At 47.3% G+C, this 19,803-nt stretch overlaps 1 protein-coding gene across 1 annotated transcript in view; it reads left to right on the forward strand.

The window, feature by feature from the left end:
• Igf2r (insulin like growth factor 2 receptor) overlaps nt 1–19,803 on the forward strand; it is a 98,715-nt gene that overhangs the window by 44,424 nt on the left and 34,488 nt on the right. The window contains exons 7-19 of the mRNA XM_051164470.1: nt 847–952; nt 5,565–5,727; nt 5,880–6,045; nt 7,097–7,200; nt 10,255–10,419; nt 12,811–12,951; nt 14,154–14,297; nt 15,519–15,656; nt 16,247–16,394; nt 16,871–17,045; nt 17,785–17,900; nt 18,315–18,483; nt 19,191–19,370. Coding sequence (XP_051020427.1) covers nt 847–952; nt 5,565–5,727; nt 5,880–6,045; nt 7,097–7,200; nt 10,255–10,419; nt 12,811–12,951; nt 14,154–14,297; nt 15,519–15,656; nt 16,247–16,394; nt 16,871–17,045; nt 17,785–17,900; nt 18,315–18,483; nt 19,191–19,370 — 1,915 coding nt within the window. The remainder of the gene's footprint in view (nt 1–846; nt 953–5,564; nt 5,728–5,879; nt 6,046–7,096; nt 7,201–10,254; nt 10,420–12,810; nt 12,952–14,153; nt 14,298–15,518; nt 15,657–16,246; nt 16,395–16,870; nt 17,046–17,784; nt 17,901–18,314; nt 18,484–19,190; nt 19,371–19,803) is intronic.

A 19,803-nucleotide genomic window follows, 5' to 3' on the forward strand; every position in this document is an offset into this window, starting at 1 on the left:
GGGCTCAGGGAGATGTAGGGTACCAGGCAGAGCTCGGCTTATCTATTGTCAGCATGCATGTGGTACATGAGAGATAGGTGCACATTGCACAGGTAAAGCCGGAGCTACTGACTTGTCTGAGTGCTTCCTGGCAGGGGCGTGGGCTGGGCTTTGGGTACAGTGGCCCTAGCCTGTGGCTGCTGTACCTGCTATTTTGAACAACCACTACAGGTTGACAGAATGACACAAAGTCCTGCACTTAGAGATCATGTGACAAAAATGTGTTAGCCCTACTCAGCTGTGTTGATCTTTCTTCACCTGGTCCCTTATGAACGTATCCCTCTATGCAGACAGCACCCTTTAGTGTTTTTTAGTTTGCATGCTGATCATTATATTTATTTGACTTTTAGCAGGAAGATAGACTGAAGCTTATACTTTTATTTATTTATTTTTGGTTTTTTGACACAGGGTTTCTCTGTGTAGCCTTAACTGTCCTGGACTCCTTTGTAGACCAGGCTGGCCTCAAACTCACAGAGATCCACCTGCCTCTGCTTCCCAAGTGCTGGGATTAAAGACATGTCCTACCACTGCCTGGCCCAAACTTTTATTTGTTTGTTTGTTTGTTTGTTTGTTTGTTTTGTTTTGCTTTTGTTTTTGTTTTGAGACAGGATTTCTCTGTGTAGCCTTGGCTGTAGACTAGGGTGGTCTCGAGTGCTTTTATGTTTTTTAAAAATGGAAATATAGTAAAGTCTTTGATTGTTTTCCTCTACCACTCCACCCTGTCATATGTGCTGCCTTCGTAGGGCAGTGTGTCAATTTGAATGTAACCTGCACTTCTGTAATAGTTTCTCCTCATGGCTTTTGCAGGCTTGTCCTGACTTACGTGAAGGAAGAGGCAGAAAAGCCAGACTTCTGTAATGGTCACAGCCCTGCAGTGACAGTAACATTTGTGTGCCCTTCCGAGCGGAGAGAGGTGAGTGGCTTGTCCCTACATGACTTTAAAGATGTGATCCTCAGCCAAGTGCTTATGTGTCTGTGTTTGAGGCATGTGGACTGGTGACGAGCTAAAGGAACCTTGGACACTGTGGGGAGATAGCGTCTGAGAGCTCTGGCTCCTTGAGGCAGCCAGTTTGCTCTTCCCTGTGTGTTAGTTTAGAGACAGGTCTTGCTGTGGAGCCAGTGAGAGCCTCAGCTTCCTAAGTGCTGGCGTTACAGGTGTGCCTCAGTCACACACTTTCCTCTTGATCACACCAACTTTTTTCTTTTGGGGTGTGTGTGTGTGTGTGTGTTGATTTCAGCAAATAGTTGAAAAGCCTCAACTAATCTGAATCCTGAGGTTTCTTTCTCCTCCTCCTCCTCTTTTCTTTTTGGTAGATGTGTGTTTCTGTGTCTGAGTTTAGTTTTCATATGTAGATACATGATAGGCCAGAGAACAACCTAGAATGCCATTGTTTCCTACAACCAGTAGGTAGTGCTGGCTGAACTGGCCAGTGAGTCACAGGGATCTGCCTGTCTGAGCCTCCTCGGTGTTGGCATTCTAGGTGTGCACCACAGGGTCTGTCTTCCCAGTGTCTGGCTTTTTAAAAAGTGGGTTCTGGAGCCGGGTGTGGTGGCACACGCCTTTAATCCCAGCACTCGGGAGGCAGAGGCAGGTGGATCGCTGTGAGTTCGAGGCCAGCCTGATCTACAAAGTGAGTCCAGGATGGCCAAAGCTACACAGAGAAACCCTGTCTCGAAAAACCAAAAAAAAAAAAAAAAAAAAAAGTGGGTTCTGGAGATCAAGACTGCGTGGCAATAACTCTACATACTATACTATGTTCTCAGCCTTAAAGCCGGGGAGGCCTGTAGGGAGAAAATCGGCCATGGCTCCCAATACTTCTCCTGCCTGCCACCCCTTTCACTCACAGCCATAGACAGATTGATCACTCTCTATTAGCTGCTTTTCATTTTCATCTTATTTATTTGCTTGTTTGTGGCTGGGGTTAGAGCTGGGGTCCTGGCCATGCCAGCAGCTGCTTTAGTGGTGAGCTACTTTAAATCTTGGAGAGAGGCGGTCAGTCAGATGTTTTGTTTTGAACAATTAGTTTATTGTCCATGCATAATAAAAGAGGGAACAGCTCATGTGTAATGAATCTACCAGCCCAGCAATCCAGCTCCTAAGTGAGGCCACCAACACCCAGAGGCAGAGTTCACTCATGGATGAGTTACAAGGTTACAAGTCTGATGCGACAGTGCACAGCAAACCAACCCCCACGTCCACATCCACTGGTGGGAGGACAGTGAGTGGGTGCTGGCTCCTCTGCAGATGTCCCCCGGCAGTGGCAGAGGCTAACTGGTACAGCCTCAGGTGTGCTTAACTAGGTCAGCCAGGGTGCAGCATCCATAGGGTCAGAGCCCTTGGCAGGCGGTCTGGAGGGAGGCGTGGTCACCTGAAGGGCATCCTCTTAGCCAGCATTAGCCGAGCTTCCTGGAACCTGGGTTTTTAAGAGCTTTCGGAGGCTGGTCTTGTGTTTGCAGACTCTTTGACCCTTGCTCCTGAGTGGTGTGGGTCACCTGATCCCAGGGCATTGTTGGTTACAGCCAGGTGTGCACTTCTGCTGTCAGCACATCCTGATGTCAGGACAGTGAGCAGAAAGTCCTCCAATCTGTGTCTTTCTTTTGACCTAAGTCACTTTGACATGAGTCACTTGAGTCATCTTCACAGATGTTTGTCCAGGTTGGTCTGCCAGTTAAGTAAGAAAAGGAAGGGCTTTCCTTTAAAATTTTTGTGCCTCTTTGTAGTAGAAGTTTGAGGGATGAATTCTTTTGCTGAACAGATACAGAGTTTGCTCTGATTTTAGGACAGTCACTGCCCTGTTTGGTACGTGTGGAGGTCATGAGGACACAGGCCAATTGCTGCTCACTTTGCCATTGAGCACCTCTATCTCGTTTTCCTATTACTGTCAGCTTAATGGATACCTTCTCCCTGACCCTCTGAGTGCGTGTTGAGGAGCTTTGCAGCTCTATCTTCAGCCATGGACTTTGGTCCTGGAGACATGCTCTAGGCACAGTGTTGTGAGACTTTTCCATTTTATTTCCTGTGTTCCCACCAGAATGATTAAGTAGAAGCAGCCAGCCTGCCTCTTTCATTCTCCAAGAGCTCCAGGGCATTTCTTGGTACTGTTTGTGCACCTGAGGTTCTTCTTCAAGCTGCTGCCAGGACAGAACGTGGGCTTGTGTTGACTATGCTGGGCTACCACAACCCTTGAGAAGTTTCTTTATACACTTTTGTTGTCTTGTTGAATGCTTTGGCAGCTGGTATCTAATAAACATTTGTTAATGTTCTATTTTAAAAAGATCTTTGAATTTTGTGTACTGTAAAATTCACTTGTTTGGTTGTACAAGTCAATGGGTGAGTCCTAGCATTTTTGCATAATTTGTATTCTTTACCATAATCTAAGTGTAGAAAATGTTCACCTGCTCCCCCAGGAGTGCTTCCGCCTATTTAGCAATCAGCCATTCTCTCTCCTCCTGAGCCTGTTCTGTCTGTGGATTCCCCGGGGATAGCACATGTGGATGAAGCTGTGTAGTGTCCGCTGTGGACTCTCACTTAGCACTCTTCTCTCTAGCTCCTTGGCAGGATGTACTGAGCTTTGTGCTGGGAAGAAGCATAAAGTTTTAGTTTTAGTCAAGAAGAGGAGACTTGGAAAAAAAGAAAGAAAGAAAAGCAAAAGGCCGAGCATGGTGGTGCATGCTTTTAACCCCAGCACTTGGGAGGCAGAGGCAGGTGGATCACTGTGAGTTCAAGGCCAGCTGGATCTACAAAGTGAAGTCCAGAACAGCCAAAGGTACACAGAGAAACCCTGTCTCAAAAACAAACAAACAAACAAACAAACAAAAAAAAAAAAAAAAGAAAAAGAAAAGGAAGAGGAGACTTGGGCCTGCAGCTCTGCCAGCTAATAATGGTGTGATCTGCTATGAGCCATGCCTGGCCTCTAGCAGGTGCTTAGAAAACACTGAGGGAATTGAGGTGCCTAAAGCAGCACTGCCTCCTGGTGCCAAGCCCAGTAGTCCAGTGTCTCATGAGACACTGACTCACGAGCTGGGAACCTGCTAGCATCTTCTGTAGTTCTCACCAAAGATTAAAGTACAAGATGACAGAGCACATTTGCTGCAGCTAGGGAAACTGTAGCTTCATCTGGAGCAGCTTCTTCAAAGAGTCTTTACAGTTACTTGTGTTTGTTTGCACGTGCGTGTGTAATGGCACACATGTGGAGGTCTGGATTGCTTGTTTCTCTTCTACCACGTGTGTCCTAGAGCTGGAACTCAGGTTATCTGCCAAGCTTAGCAGCAGGTACCTTTACCCACTTAGCCATTCCACTTGCTTCAGAAGAACTTTTTAGTGTGTGTGTGTGTGTGTGTGTGTGTGTGTGTGCACGTGCGCGTGTGCATGGGCATGAACATGTGTGCAAGTGGTGTGCACAGGTGCACATGTTGTGTTTGGTGGTCAGAGGACCCTGGGTGTTGTAACTCTTTACCCTGTTATTTTGAGGAAAGATCTCTCACTGGGACCTGAGGCTTGCTGGATTCATCCAGATGAGCCAACCATTGAACCTCCCCAGCACTGTGTGTACAGGGTGTGCACTCTCACAAAGCTTGTTACGTCGCTCTTCATGCTTTCCTGACCAACTGTCTCCCCAGCCCACATTTTGTTCATTTGGGAAGGTCCTGCTATGTAGGTCAGCTTAGGCAGACCTCAAACCTAGGATCCTCCTGTGTTAGCTTTTCAAGTACTGGCATAACAGGTGTGCATGTCCATACCAGGCTCGGAGAAGTTTGGAGGGCAGTGGATGGTGGTGCTCTTGTATGGCAGGATTCCCTTAGCTCCAGGGTTTAGAGTCACCCATATGCTTACCAGGGTTTTAATGGTTCTCCAATGATAGACTTTTGAGTGGATTTGTTAAGTGAAGCTTGTGTGTCACTCAGGGTGGTCAGAAAGGCTGCAGGGTTATAAGTAAGTACAGTAACAAGTCAAATGGAGGGGCGGGGGGAGGTCTGAAAGCAAGTTTTAGATTATGATGAGATGGCCCAGCCAGCAAAATGCTTTCTGAGCATTAGGATCTTAGTTTGAACCCCAAACACCTATGTCTGGAGCCTCAGTATGGAGAATAGAGTATATTAGGAAACAGGCAGGTCCCTGGGTCTCGTTGTCCAGACAGTCTAGCAGAACCAGCACTCTTCGGGTTGAGTGTGATAGTCTGACTGTAAACCCCGCCAACAAAACAAAACAACGTGGGACATGATAGAGGAAAACATTTGAGCTTCCTCTCCCCATCCCTCACTGGCTCTCAGAGCACGCATGTGTGCGCACACACACATGTACTCACTCATGCCCAGACACACTTGTGTGCATACATGTACATGTGAGGCACCCCGAGTTTTAGTAAAAGTAAATAGAATTATACAGTCAAATTATAGCAGGGACAAGGACAGAAAAACACAAAGTTCTAACAACCTGTCTTTGGCTTTTCCCAGAACTTGGGAAGTGTATATATGAGCTGTATCTGACACTCTGTGATTATATCCTTCCACATGGCTCCCTGTAGGGCACCCTTCCCAAACTCACTGCCAAGTCCAACTGTCGCTATGAAGTTGAGTGGATCACCGAGTACGCCTGCCACAGAGATTACTTGGAGAGTGACACCTGTTCCCTGAGCAGTGAGCAGCATGACATCACTATTGACCTAAGTCCCTTGGCCCAACAGGGAGGTAGGTGTTTTATTGCCTCTGTTATCTCCAGTACTTAATAGGAGGAGCCCAGCGAGAGAGGGGAGAGATGGGCTTGAGTTTGCCTTAAAGAAAGAGCACACTTTCTGACAGGGATGAGCAAAACACTTTCTTCTTGTTTGTATTTTCTTTAGGGTCTCCCTATGTTGCTGATGGGAGAGAGTATATGTTCTTTATGAATGTCTGTGGGGACACAAAGGTCCCACTGTGTAATAACAAAGAGGCTGCAGTTTGTCAAACGAAAAAGGAGGATTCCACTCAAGTCAGAATAGCAGGAAGACTGCAGAACCAGACACTGCGGTGGGTGACTTTCAAGCACACTGTGTGTTTGTGTGTGTGTGTGATTGTGGCCATGGCTCTGCCCTCCACACACTGTGGTGGGTGACCATCAGGTGCACTGTGTGTGTGATTGTGGCCATGGCTCTGCCCTCCACACACTGTGGTGGGTGACCATCAGGTGCACTGTGTGTGTGATTGTGGCCATGGCTCTGCCCTCCACACACTGTGGTGGGTGACCATTAGGTACAGTGTGTGTGTTTGAAGCCATGGCTCTGCCCTCCACACACTGTGGTGGGTGACCATCAGGTACAGTGGGTGTGTTTGCAGCCATGGCTCCACCCTCCCTCTTACTCTTCACGTTTGCCCTGAGCACAAGAGAGGCAGAGCATGTTATGCCTTCCTGTGAGACTTGGGCAAGTTGCCATTTGTCCCTGAGCAGTTGGACGGTTTCCTGACTTGGATAAGCACACATCTGTTAGAACTATTGGTTTGTAAATGTATTGTTCCAAGGAACATATTGTAGGGAGTTTAGGTGGTTTACAGTTTATATGGCTAATTGTTTCTGTGTTCTGATAAGTCTCAGTCTATCTCGTCCGCCCCCCAACCTCCCAGCAGCTGTGTGGGAACCTGAACTGCCATTAGCATTATATACAAGTTTAAGTACCTAAAGCCCACTTGATATAATTCTTAGGACCTTAGCTTGGTAGTTGGCCTCACAAAAGCAGGAAGAAGCTGCAGTTTTCTGAAATTGAGTCTTACACCAAATCTTGTAGGTGAGATCGTGCTTTTGCAAGTTGCTAGCAAGGCTGTTGGATGTGTGGACATTATTATGTTGTGTAAACCCCCATAGGCACAACAACTCCCTCTAGGCCATTACTTCTTTACAGCAAGAGGCCTACAGCCTGAACATTCGGAACTCATTTCCTCAGGCACTTGCCCAGCTGGCCGCAGAGCCTGCTGTGTCATGTCAGTAGTGATTTGTGGGCAGTATGCAAAAGGCCTAAGACAGCAGCTTTTTAAACTTCACGTTTCTTCCTTGGTTCTATAAAACACTATGTTCACAAAAAACCAGGTACTCAGATGGAGACCTCACCTTGATCTATTCTGGAGGTGATGAGTGCAGCTCTGGCTTCCAGCGGATGAGTGTCATAAACTTCGAGTGCAACAGAACTGCAGGTGAGTGAGTGAGTGCACACTGCCCACCCTGCTCTGTGTTAGGGCCTTGTGTGGACCTGTGTCTTTTCTTGGAAGTAGCGTGCTGTGTAGGGGGTGAGTTGACTGCCTTTGGCTGGCCACCCCAAGTCCCAGGGTTTTCTGTTGCTGTAACGCCTTCCCTGCCCTCCCCCTCCAGGATGCACACATACATCCCGTCTCCATCCGCCTCTGCTCTCCATGTTTGCTTTGGGAATCTGCCCAGTGCTGGGCTTGCTGGGAGAGAGCTGTGTCTTGAATTCTGCGGCAGGCTCACTCAGCAGAGCAGGCCCGCAGAGGCGGCGTCATTCAGCAGCTTCATGTGTGTGCTGCTTTTTTCACTTAAGAATGTTTGCAAAGTGATAAGAGTGGCCAAATTGAAGAGTCCAGGCTGAAGTCATGGCTCCCTTTGGTGACTAGAGAGCCTCCTGAGTCATTGGCTGTTCTGCTCTTCATGTCCTGCTGGTAGACGGTCCTGGCACCTGCAGAGATGATAAGGCTCTGTTACTAGAAATCTGTCTTGTTTAAGCATCTCTGGCTGTGTTCCGGGCACCCTGGCTGGGCTGCTGCCATACTAGGATCTCATCCTGGGTCTGGGCCTGGTTTCCTCTCGTCGTGTGCAACTGGCCCAAGCTTTCATGGATGCCCCTTGAGGGTGTTTGTTTTGTAAGTGTCTATGGTTAGCCTTGGACGATTCAATCATGGCCCAGTTCCTGTGTGATTCACAGTAGGATCTAGGAGCAAGCACTGTGCCTGGAGTTAATTCTCATAAACTTGCTAGTTTCTAAGCAAAGGGTAGTAGCTGAGCTACGGAGGTTCTGGGCCACATGACTCGCAAGGGGCTCCTGAGGGTTGTGGCTTACTGGGGCCTTCTTTCACCATGCAGTCTTTCATGGGCGCTTTCTTATCACTCACAAAGGTTGCATATTTCCATGCCTGTTGGCTAAGGCCCTCTTCACAGGGGCCTGAGGGCGACAGATGGCTCTCGGGGTTCACAGGCTAGAAACAGATAAGGGGTTTTTATGGTAAGTATAAGGTAAAGTGCTGGAGCTGAAGGACTGCAGAGCTGTTATCTGGAGGCTCCAGGTCATGCAGGTCAGTGGGCTTGTGGGGCTCTTGGTTTCTGGGACAGCCATGAGACAGGCAGCCAGAGGAGAGGTTGCTTCAGCTGCAGAATTGGGCCTGTGGCTGCTTCCTCAGTCAGAACAGGAGCCTAGAAGCTGGTGAAGTTCATGTGCTGCCAGGAGGTAACTCTATCTGATGCAGGGTGAAGTCAGGAGGAGTCTCTGTGTGCCTGTGATGCGCCTCTGGCTGAACGAGAGAACTAGAGAGGTTGTTGGGTCCCTCCCCATCCCCAAATCTATTCTCCTGCTGCTCCACATGTTCATTTCTTTAGAATGGGCCTCAGGCACTTGCTCTGAATTCTGGATCCTATTCTGTCCCTGGTCCATAGGCCACAAAGAAAGCCTGCTGTTGCTGCAGTGTTCTCAGCCTGTGCACACTAGGCTGAGTACCAGCTCCGCTTGAATTACACTGCCAGGTGCTCTGATTCCCTGTCTCTCCTGGCCTCAGCCTTGCTTCTTGTAATCTTGTTGGGCCTTTTACTAAAGCTTGAGCTGAGGGCTTAGAGCTCATTTTGGGATGCTGGGAAGGTGAAGTAAGCCAGAAGAGGAGGACAGATAGGGCCATGGAAGAGTCATGGGAAGGCCATGACCATGTAGAGCTAAAGCTAATGAGTTAAGATTGAAATTTAATGCCAAAAGCCTTTTCTTTTTATCTTTCCTTTTTATAACAAAAGTTTTCCGATATGCAAGTAGGAAGAACATTATAATGCAATTTTATACAGCTGCCTCTGTGACAGTGCTTCTCACCCTATATGTCATGACTCTTTTATAGGGGTCACATTTCAGGTAGCCTGCAGATCAAAATTTATATTGCGGTCCATTATTAGTAGCAAAACCACAGTTATGAAGTAGCAACGGAATGTTACGGTTGGGGTCACCACAGCATGAGGAGCTGTATTAAAGGGTCGCAGCGTTAGGAAGGTTGAGACTGCTGCTCTAGAACAGTCATTAGTGTTTTTCCGCATTTGTTTTGCTTTAACCGTATTATTGCCTGGTTCATATCGCACTTGAGATAGGTTGGCTTTTAGTCATCCAATCCTAGTGACTTAGTTCAAGATTTTATAGAAATTACACTTGAGAACTCATTTGCTTTTGGCTATACAGTCTAATTTCCTTTTTCTTTAGAACATGAAATTGTCCAGACACCACACCTCAAGGATGCAGGCAGACACATGGGAGGTGCAGCTGGCTGGGGTTGTGGAACCTCGAGGGGTAGAAAAAGGGCAGCTTTGTGCCAGTGGCCCACCACTTGGGAAAGGCCAAGGATAGTGTTTCCAGAGGGAGTAGCCGTGCTTGGCCCAATCCTTGGCTAGGCAGAAGTGGCCTATGAAGAACAGAGCTCTGCTGTTCTGGGCAGTGGCTGGGGCCTCTGGGTGGAGGAGGAGGTAGTGTTGCCTCTAGTAGGGACCTTACAGACACACATCCCGACAGGTTGCAAGTGTGGGTGCAGAGAGCGTTGGGAGTGTGCCCCTAACATTGTGGAGTAGCTTATTGTCCTGCCAACCTTTAGCTGAAGTAACTGCACAAGATCTCTGTGCATTTGCTTCCATCATGTGGGTGTTGGGAAACCTCAGGTCTTTCTCACTATACTCTTAGAACTGGGGTTCTGGTTTCTGTCTTTGCTTTGGAGTTCTAGTGAGCCCTCTGTAATGTGACTGCAGCCTAGAGCAGCAAAACTTGCCCTGTGCTCCATACCTTTATTAGTTCTCTCTCCTCCGCCTCATTGAGAGACTGGACAGCTTTCTGCAAAGCCTGTGCAGCACCACTGCACGGAGACGAGTGGGAGATGTGGCCACTCTGATCTCTGGACAGCTGATGTTGATAGTTATTTTTGCTTCTTCGCTGGCTCTTCAGAAGTGCATGGATTTGGGTCATAGCCCTGAGTTGTGTGCTTTCTGTGGCACTGTATGTGTAGGTGAAGCTGGGAGAGGAGAGCCTGTGTTCACAGGAGAGGTAGACTGCACCTACTTCTTCACGTGGGACACCAAGTACGCCTGCATCAAAGAGAAGGAGGATCTCCTCTGCGGGGCCAGCGACGGCAAGAAACGCTACGACCTGTCTGCACTGGCTCGCCACTCAGGTACTGCTTTCCTCTCTGGGGACCACAGGCCCCATGTTCACAGGATACTTGATCCCAGTGGTCTGGGGAAACATTTTAATTGCCAACTGAGTCATGGCAGTTGCCTTCTAGCGATGGTACAGACTATGCGGAACACCGAGTTAGGAGGTAAACTACCTACAACCGAGTCTCCCTTTTCTCCTTGTGATGTCTCAGCTCACCCGACCAGTTTGGTTAGAACATCTAGGGACCTGCTCTGCCAGGTTTATCCTCTTTGCTTAAATAGCAGCAGCCTTTAGGGCAGTGAATGCATCCTTAACACAGGACTCAGGAGGCTGGTGGAGCTGGATCTCTGTTCTGTGTACACCCTGGGCTTCTACCCTTTCATATGGGCACCTCTTCACTGCCACCCTTTGAGGAGATCAGTGTGAATGGTACAGTGTGTGTCAGTATGAGGGGCTTATCACAGACTGGCAGAGTGCTTGTTACCTCGTAGGCACTAGGAAAGTGCTGGGTGACTAACGACTGTTGAGGCTCCACATGTCACACAGCTTTCATGGGTAGCATCTTGCTGAAAATAGATGAGGTAGATGAGAGCTTATGCCCGGATAAGGGATTTCTGGAGTACGATTGTAGGAGCCTTGTGTCTTTTAAGACAGAACGACTTGCGTCAATACCAGCTGTACACTGTCTGTCCCATTGTCTTTGGAGGCCTATCTGAAAAGTGCTTTTGCAGGACTATCTCCTGTATGTCTGGTTTAAGACAAGACCAGGGTCCACCTGTGTTAGCTAATTGCTTTAGCAGTAAGTTGCCTTTGTGTTTGGTAGTTAGGCTTCCTGGAAGCTGTAGGAACAGAGGAAATTTCTGTAGGAGTTAAAACGGCGTCAGGAAGCTGTGATTGAATCCCATGAATGTGTGCTAATGGAAGGGTGAGTGTCTGCAGTGTACAGAGTTTGAATCTCTGGAATAGAACCTGCTAAGACTGTGTAGTTCTAGCCAATGTGGGCTGCAGGAGGATCCCAGGCTCTAGGATCTGAAAAGACGCTTGAGTGTGGGGAGCAGGCCCTCTAGTCAACACTGCTCCCCCCCCCCTTCCTCCATCTCATGGGTGGGTTGCACTTCTGAGCCTTTTTTTTTTTTTAATTAAAATTTTTTGGAATAAGGTTTCTCTGTGTAGCACTAGCTATCCTGGAATTTGCTCTGTAGACCAGGCTTGCCTCTTACTCACAGAGATCCGCCTGCCTCTGCTGGGATTTATGCCCAGCTTTTTTCTTTTTTAATTTTTTTTTATTTAAGGGAAAGGGTGTGTTGTTACAGTTCAGGAAGGAACACAGCCCATTACAGTGAGGAAGGCCTGACATAAGGTGTGCCATGACTGACCACACTGCAGGAGCACAGAGGGAAGCACACTGGGCTCTTGAGGAATGAGGCAGAGGGACATTAACTCACTGAGCAGACTCCGCCACAGCCTGGCTTTGGAAGAATCCTGAGTGGTTTTGTAGCCCTTGCAACCAGACAGCACAGAGGATGTTGTGAACTGAGAGCTGAGCTTTGTCCCTACTGCCTTTGGGTTTTTAGAAAACATGTTGGGGAATGGTTTGTCCCTGACATACTCAACGAGAAAGTGGAGACAACATGACTTTCTGTGAAGTGCTAGGGGTTGTCTGACCTTGGCTTAGTCACTGTTTTAAGATGTGTTCACAAGAAACGTCACTGCCTCTGGGCGCACATGCCTTTCAAGGTGTGTCTGTGGGCTGTGTATGGATTTGGAGACCTAGCTTTCCAAAAGAATTGTGTGTTGTCACTGGCAAGCTGTGGGCTTTTACTTCTAAATCCTGGTTGCTAACTTGCCAAGTGAACATTTCAGATTAGAATGTCTGCCTTTGTGTGTCCTTTAGTGTCAGTTTATGGGATGGTAAGCACATTCTCATGACCACTTTTTTTCCCCCTGCCCTTAACACCCAGTGCTTCCCCCTCCCCCTGTTACCTATCAGCACCCGCCCTCCCGCCCTCCTCACCTTCAGTGAGCCACACCCTCTTCCCTGTTCCCAGCCAACCTATGTAGAAGAGGTAGGAGGTTTTGGTTTTTGTTTTTGTTTTTTTGGCTGTATAGGCCCTTAAGGGACCTGACGCTTAGCGTGTGACCAGTACCCTTCACCAGGATCAAGATAGCAACTGGCCTTCTCATGTGGGTCAGTCTTGGATTCTGTACTATACATGTGGGAAAAGCTTGTGGGTTTTTAGAAAACATGTTGGGGAATGGTTTGTCCCTGACATACTCAACGAGAAAGTGGAGACAACATGACTTTCTGTGAAGTGCTAGGGGTTGTCTGACCTTGGCTTAGTCACTGTTTTAAGATGTGTTCACAAGAAACGTCACTGCCTCTGGCCAAAGGACTTTGCATTTGCAGAATCAGAACAAAATTGGGAAGCAGTGGATGGCGGCCAGGCTGAGTCAGAAAAGAAGTATTTCTTCATCAATGTCTGTCACCGAGTGCTGCAGGAGGGCAAGGCCAGGAACTGTCCTGACGGTGCTGCTGTGTGTTCTGTGGGTGAGTTACTTCAGAAGGGAGCCCCTCTTTTAAGCATGTGTGGACTCCAGCTGTTTTTTTTTGGAGAGACTTAGAATGTGGTTTGCTTAAATTAACTGCCTTTGGGTTTAAATACTAAGGATGATAAGACATTTTAAAGTTTCACCATCAGAACAGTTTACTCTGAGGTCCTGAGGTTGGCAAAGGTGTAACTAGGCAGATAGACCCATAGTAGAAAATGCTTGACCATTTGTCTTCAATTTGTAGACATTTTGAAGAATTCTTCAAACCCATTTTGAAGAATAATACTCCAGTACCTGTAAAACTAATTGAATTTTTAGCAACCCTTGGTCAGACACTTAGGGGAAGCAGAATATCTGCTGGAGCCTTCTGCTTGGCAATGTGTCTGGGCTCTCACTGTTGGTCTTGTGTGTGCACAGAGGTATTTGTCTCAGAGACACTGAGGTTGTCCGTTAAGGCGCATTTTGAGAATACAGGGAGGGAAGCCGGACGTGGTGGCACACGCCTTTAATCCCAGGAGGCAGAGGCAGGAGGATTGCTGTGAGTTCGAGGCCAGCCTGGTCTACAAAGGGAGTCCAGGATAGTCAGGGCTACACAGAGAAACCCTGTCTAGAAAAACCAAAAACCAATCAAACAAGAAAACACTCAGGAGGAGTGTGAGCAGAATCTGTTAGAAACGTGGACAAGGAGCTAGTGAGGCTTGGGAGGGTTTGGGGGTTACCCTGCACTCAGAGCCAGAGGGGTGCCTCTAAGTAAGTGCAGTCTGTTCTTGCTTTATGAGGACTCAAGCACAGACATCTTTAGAAGGCAGCTGAGGCAGGAATTCAGTGTGGTGCCACACAGGTGTAGCTTCTGCTTGGGCATGAGTAAAGCCTGTGGCTTGAGCTGTGCTGCTGATGGTGTCTCAGGGCAGCTGAGGTCCTGGATGTGCAATAGTGTCTCTTTTGACAGTGATGGTGCACACCCTTTGGGAGATCTCATGTGTCATTTCCAGTGTGTCCCTGCTAAAGCAGGAGGTGGCCTTGAAGTGACTGTGCTTATTTTTTCTTTCAAGAAATCTGTTTTCATCACAGCTGGGTTAGGTGGCCTGAGAAGAGGTCTGGTGACCCATTGGCGTTCAGCTGAGTTTTGGTATGTTTTTTAATGTCTACGTGATGAGAATTTTCACCATGTCTTCTCTTTCCTTCTCTCTTTTTTTCCAGATAAGAATGGAAGTAAAAACCTTGGAAAATTTGTCTCTTCTCCTACAAAAGAGAAAGGACACATACAGCTGTCCTATTCTGATGGTGACGACTGTGGTAACGATAAGAAAATAACAACTAATATCACACTTGTGTGCAAGCCAGGTAAGTCACAGCAGAAGAGGAGTGCCCATGCTGTCCCTGTCTGCAGTGGGGCTGCTGTGCAAGGATGATGCCAAGCACTGCTGGTTCTTGTGTCAAGTCGACTGGGTTTCAGCCTAGAAATGGAGAATCCATATGCTGTCCACAAAGGGCCGTGTTGTCATTTTCCAAAGGAGTCATGTATCTCTATGCATGACATCCTGTTCCTAGGACTGACAGAGGATCAGGGCTGTGGAGTCCTGCACTCCTCCAGTGGGGATCTTAAATAGCTTGGAAATGGTTTCTTGATTATACTCCTCACTTAATAAGTTTCTGCTCTTTTTGCTAAGATCTGCATTTGTGCATGTAGTTCAGTGTTCTCGGAATGCTGTGCTTAGTGCACCCCATGCCTCACAGTTCTATTTATAATTTCCAGGGATTTCCTTGTTGACATGGCACAGTCTTAACTACTTTAAAACATTTCACTGCTGGGAATTTGGATGCTCCACATCCTCTCTGTATCTACCCCATAAATTTTCCTTTGTAGAAATTCCCAGGGGTGGGAGAAGGTCACATGCTAGGACTATTTTGTTTCTTGTTTTATTGTGGTAGAACATATGTAGCATAAAACTTACCATTTAAGTAATTTTTAAAATTTGTGGTAAAATATGTAAACATAAAATGTGCCATTTTAACTACTTTCAGATAAATAATTGAGTGCCATTAGGTATGTGTTGCATCTGTTACTACTATTAATCTCCAGAACTTTTTCTTCTGTCCAAACTTAAACCTAGTATCTTTAAAACAGTAGTTCTTCTAGAGTTCTGTCCCCAGCATCCGGCATCCACTATTTTGCCTGTCTGTGGACTTGCCCATTTTAGACAACTTCTGTCCATAGAGTCACAAATATTCTTGAGACAAGATTTCACATGGCTGAGACTGGGCTTGAACTTTGTGTGTATCAAGAATGAGCTTGAATTTCGATGTTCTCATTTCCACCTTCTGAGAACTGGCATTGTCAGTAGGCATGCGCTACCATCCCTGCTTTCTGCAGTGCTGGGGCTTGAGCACAGGGCTGTGTGCATGCTACTCAAGCGCTGTATTGGATGAACCACATCCCAGCTCTGGAGGACCACTTTAGTCTCCCTTTTCCCAGGGCTTTTAACACAGCTGGAACAGGGGGAAGCTTTAGAAGCAGCAGATCAGTGGCTGATTTCCCTCTTTCTCCCTTTTCCCTATTGACAGGTGATCTAGAAAGTGCTCCAGTATTGAGAACTACAGGGCCGGATGGGTGCTTCTATGAATTTGAGTGGCACACGGCTGCTGCCTGTGTATTGTCAAAGACAGAAGGAGAGAACTGCACGGTCTTGGATGCCCAGGCAGGTGTGTGCCTAAGCAATGCCTCTGTTGTGTGATGAGCTGGGACCATAGGTAGTTTTTGCTAAAGACATTCTGTGACTATTAGAGGTAACCTGCCGTTAAACTTTGTCACTGCCACTTGACGAGAATCCCAAGCATCTTTTGTTGTGTCCTTGAGCTGCGTGTGGCAGAGCCCATTTTGAATTTGTGGCTGGGCTAGATTTACTTGAGCACAAGGAGATCCATCCACACATTTGGAAGCCTTTTGCATGAATCGTAGGCCAGAACCCCTTGATCGGGGAGTTGGTAAGAAGGTCATCATAGTTTGGTCATCTTGCTTGGATATGCCATATTTGTAAGTTATATATAGGTTATATATATAGGTTTGAATAGGATTACAGAGCTCACATAGTAAAAATGGACAATGGTGAGGACCTGTGTCCAACGGTACATGGTGGTCACTGCAGGAGTGGCAGCTTAAAGGGCCAGTAGCCTTTCTTCTTCTTCAACATTGTTTGCCCTGGGGGTAATTACTCTCTGAGTAACTTGGCTAGTCACTTGGCCCCTGTGCCCTGACTGGCCTAACGTACTTGTGTTGTTTTTATTTTGCTTAGGGTTTTCTTTTGATTTGTCACCTCTCACAAAGAAGAATGGTGCATATAAAGTTGGAACAGATAAATATGACTTCTACATAAATGTTTGTGGCCCTGTATCCATAAACTCTTGTCCGTCAAACTCAGGGGCCTGCCAGGTAGCAAAAAGGCAAGTAACCTCTCACTCTGGGTGTGTTCTTTGCTATTTTGGGAGTTGTTAAGTTTCCCTTGAACATCTGGACAAGTAGGGAAATACTGAAGAGATCTGCTCAGAAGAATTGCAGGTTGCCAGGAGTTAAACTTCCCAGAGAAGGGGCAAGTCTTATCCTAAGTGACAGAGAGAGGTCTGAGCATATTTGATGCCCCCTTGTGAACTTTGACCTTTGCAGTTCTTGTGTATGCATTTTTCCTTACTTTGTGGTGTTAGTTCTAATGAGTTGAATTGTACTACAACCCAGTAGTGTTGAAAATTGTGGTGTGTGTGTGTGTGTGTGTGTGTTGCTTTTCTCCTCCAGTACCTGTATATGGAATTCCTAGGGACGGCAGTGTCTGGGTTCTGACCATTCTTTTACCCCCCATTTGTGTAGCCTTGGCAAGCTCCTGCCCCATGGCACTTCCTGAGTGACATATCTGTCTTCATTTTAGTGGTAAGTCTTGGAACTTGGGGCTGAGTAATACTAAGCTTTCCTACTATGATGGGATGATCCAGCTGAGCTACAGGGACGGCACGCCCTACAACAATGAAAAGCATACACCGAGAGCCACACTGATTACCTTCCTGTGTGACCGCGACGCTGGAGTGGGCTTTCCAGAATATCAGGTGGGAATTATCTTGGACAGTTTTCCTGGGCATACCTGGGCCAGTTGCCCATCCTTTCTCTAGAAACAGAGCTATTACTAGTTTGGCTTTCTGGCCAAACCATCACGTAACTACTCTGTTTGCAGTTTTCAGGATACCTAGGCATTGTTTAGTTAGTCTTGTGCTAAGCTGCTTATTCAAGGGCCTGTTTATCTTAATGCTAGTTCACAGCCCTGTTTGTTCTGTTAGAAAACAGTCCAAAGCTTAAAAAGTCACTTTTTTTCCTTTACCCAAGGCTTGGGTCCATCATAGTGTTTGATGGGCCCATCTTTTTTTTTTTTTTTTTTTTTAAGTATAATGAAGGGAGATAAAGAAAGCAAACATTCTTTCATGTAGCTTTTACTTAAAGTAATTTAATTTTAAAAGGTTTTTGTACAATATCTCCTCCTTTTTCCACCTCTCAGCTTTCTGTTAGTAGAGCAAGCACGTGAAGTGTGCAGTATAGGAAAGGGCTATTTTACCACAGCCTTGGAGGTTTCAGTCCATGGTTGGTTGGCTTATTTATTGCGTTGGGCCTGACAGTGAGTGGTAGAGCCCAGGAAACACAGGAAAGCAGGTGAAGGAAGGAGCTAGAGAACCACTCTACGTTGAGCCGCTGTCTGGTGTGTCTACACTGTGCAGTGTTCCAGAAGGTTCCTCACTCTCGACAGTGTTAAGCTGAGGACTGTCGTCTCATGTTCCTTTCTTGTCCCGGGGCTAGGAAGAGGACAACTCTACCTACAATTTCCGTTGGTACACCAGTTATGCCTGCCCAGAAGAGCCCCTGGAGTGCATGGTGACAGACCCCTCTATGATGGAGCAGTATGACCTCTCCAGGTGAGCAGAGCCAGCAGCTGGCCCGGGCCTCCCTCAGGTGCGGCTACTGGTGAGCACTTGACTTAGCTGATGGTCGTCAGTATTGTGTTGGCCCCAGGGTGCAGGATGGGCAGTGGGGGTGCTGGAAGCATAGAGGAGGTGAGTGTGGTCTCATCTCATAACCTTTGAGGCAGTGGTTGATCTTTGTTATAGCTCCTTTGTTTAAAACAATAGCTCAGTTTTAGGTGTGTGTGGGGAATATTGAAGGTCTGCAAGGCAGAATGTCTGCGTTAGGACATGTCCTGTGGCCAGTCAGTGGCTTAGTTTAAGTTTGTCTCCACTAATAATGCCTTTACTTCTCCAATGCTGAACAATAGCTGCCTGGCCTCAGCCACGTCAGCTTTTTAAAAGTGTACCTTTGTGTTAAAACTTTAGTCTAGTGAAGTCTGAAGGTGGCCGTGGAGGAAACTGGTATGCCATGGAAAACTCCCGGGAATATGTCACACGGAGGAAATACTACCTTAACGTGTGTCGGCCTCTGAACCCTGTGCCAGGCTGTGATCGCTATGCATCTGCTTGCCAGATGAGATACGAGAAGGATGAGGTATGTCTGTCTGTCTGTCTCATGCTCTCCTGCTTCACCCGGAGCCCTAGGGTGTGATGGCAGCTCTGCTGCTGCCCAGGGGAAGCCTCTGAGGAAAGTGTGGCCACTGAAAATGAGCCTCCTGCACAGGCACAGATCACATTGGATCTGTTCAGAATTAGAATGTCCACTGGCCACTGTTGATCTAGTACACTGCAGAGGGGACTCTTAGTGGGTGTGCTGGCCCAGACTCAGATATTCATAGCTCAGGTCTCAGCTGCCCAAAGGTCGCTAGGTCACTTAGGTGAAAAAATGGATTTGAGCGAATTGGTGGGAGTGACTCCAATACATGCCACTCTGGGTGTTGAATGCCTCATCATCTGGTTCGTTGTCATCACTGGCAGAACTTTTGCACCTTTCCTTGTGGCCCTCATATGTGGTGGGCCTTGAAAGTTGTACATGGCCCCAATGCAAAACAGCGTGTGAGCACTTGTGTTGTTGGCGTGTGCTAGTGGTGGCTCTGGTGCGTCATAGGTATTGGAGGTTCCATGTGCATGGTGTGTGTTCTCGACCACAACAGCAGCCTCAGGGTACAGCCAGCCCCGACTCAGGGCTTCCTCACTTTGCCTGCTCACAGGAGTTGTTAGTGGTGGCTCTATTGGTTGTAACTACTGTGAGCAGCACATTGACTTCCTGAGGAATGAAGCCTAACCCAGACTGTGTCACAGGGCTCCTTGGCTGAGACTGTATCCATCAGTAACTTGGGAGTTGCAAGGACTGGCCCTGTGGTGGAGGAGAGTGGCAGCCTCCTTTTGGAGTACGTGAACGGCTCTGCTTGCACCACCAGCGATGGCCACCTAACCACCTACAGCACCAGGATCCATCTTGTCTGTGGTCGGGGAAGTCTGGTAAGTGCTGTGTGAAAGAGTGGCAAGAGCTGCTGGCAGCATGTACAATTCTATGCTTTTGTTTTAAATTGCAACAAAATATCTAGGCCATAAAATTGGTGTTTTTAGGCAGTGGAGATGGCATTACCAAGAATTCGTTGATCATCGTGTTCTACAGTTGTCACCAAAATCTATGTCTGGAACCTTTTAAGGATCCTTTTCTTGTTTGTTTGAGACTTGAGTCTTATTATGTGGCCCTGGCTAGCCTGGAGCTTGCTATATAGGCCAGACTGGCCTTGAACTTCTGCCTCTTGAGTGCTAGGCTTAAAAGTGAGGGCAATGGCACCTGCCTTATATCTGGAACTTTTATTTTTGTTTGTTTTGGGGGTTGGGTGCAGGATCTCAGTCTGGACTGAAACTCACTGTGTAGACCTCACACTCAGAGATGGGATTA

Source organism: Acomys russatus, chromosome 21 (assembly GCF_903995435.1).
Source record: "Acomys russatus chromosome 21, mAcoRus1.1, whole genome shotgun sequence".
Lineage (NCBI taxonomy): Eukaryota > Metazoa > Chordata > Mammalia > Rodentia > Muridae > Acomys > Acomys russatus.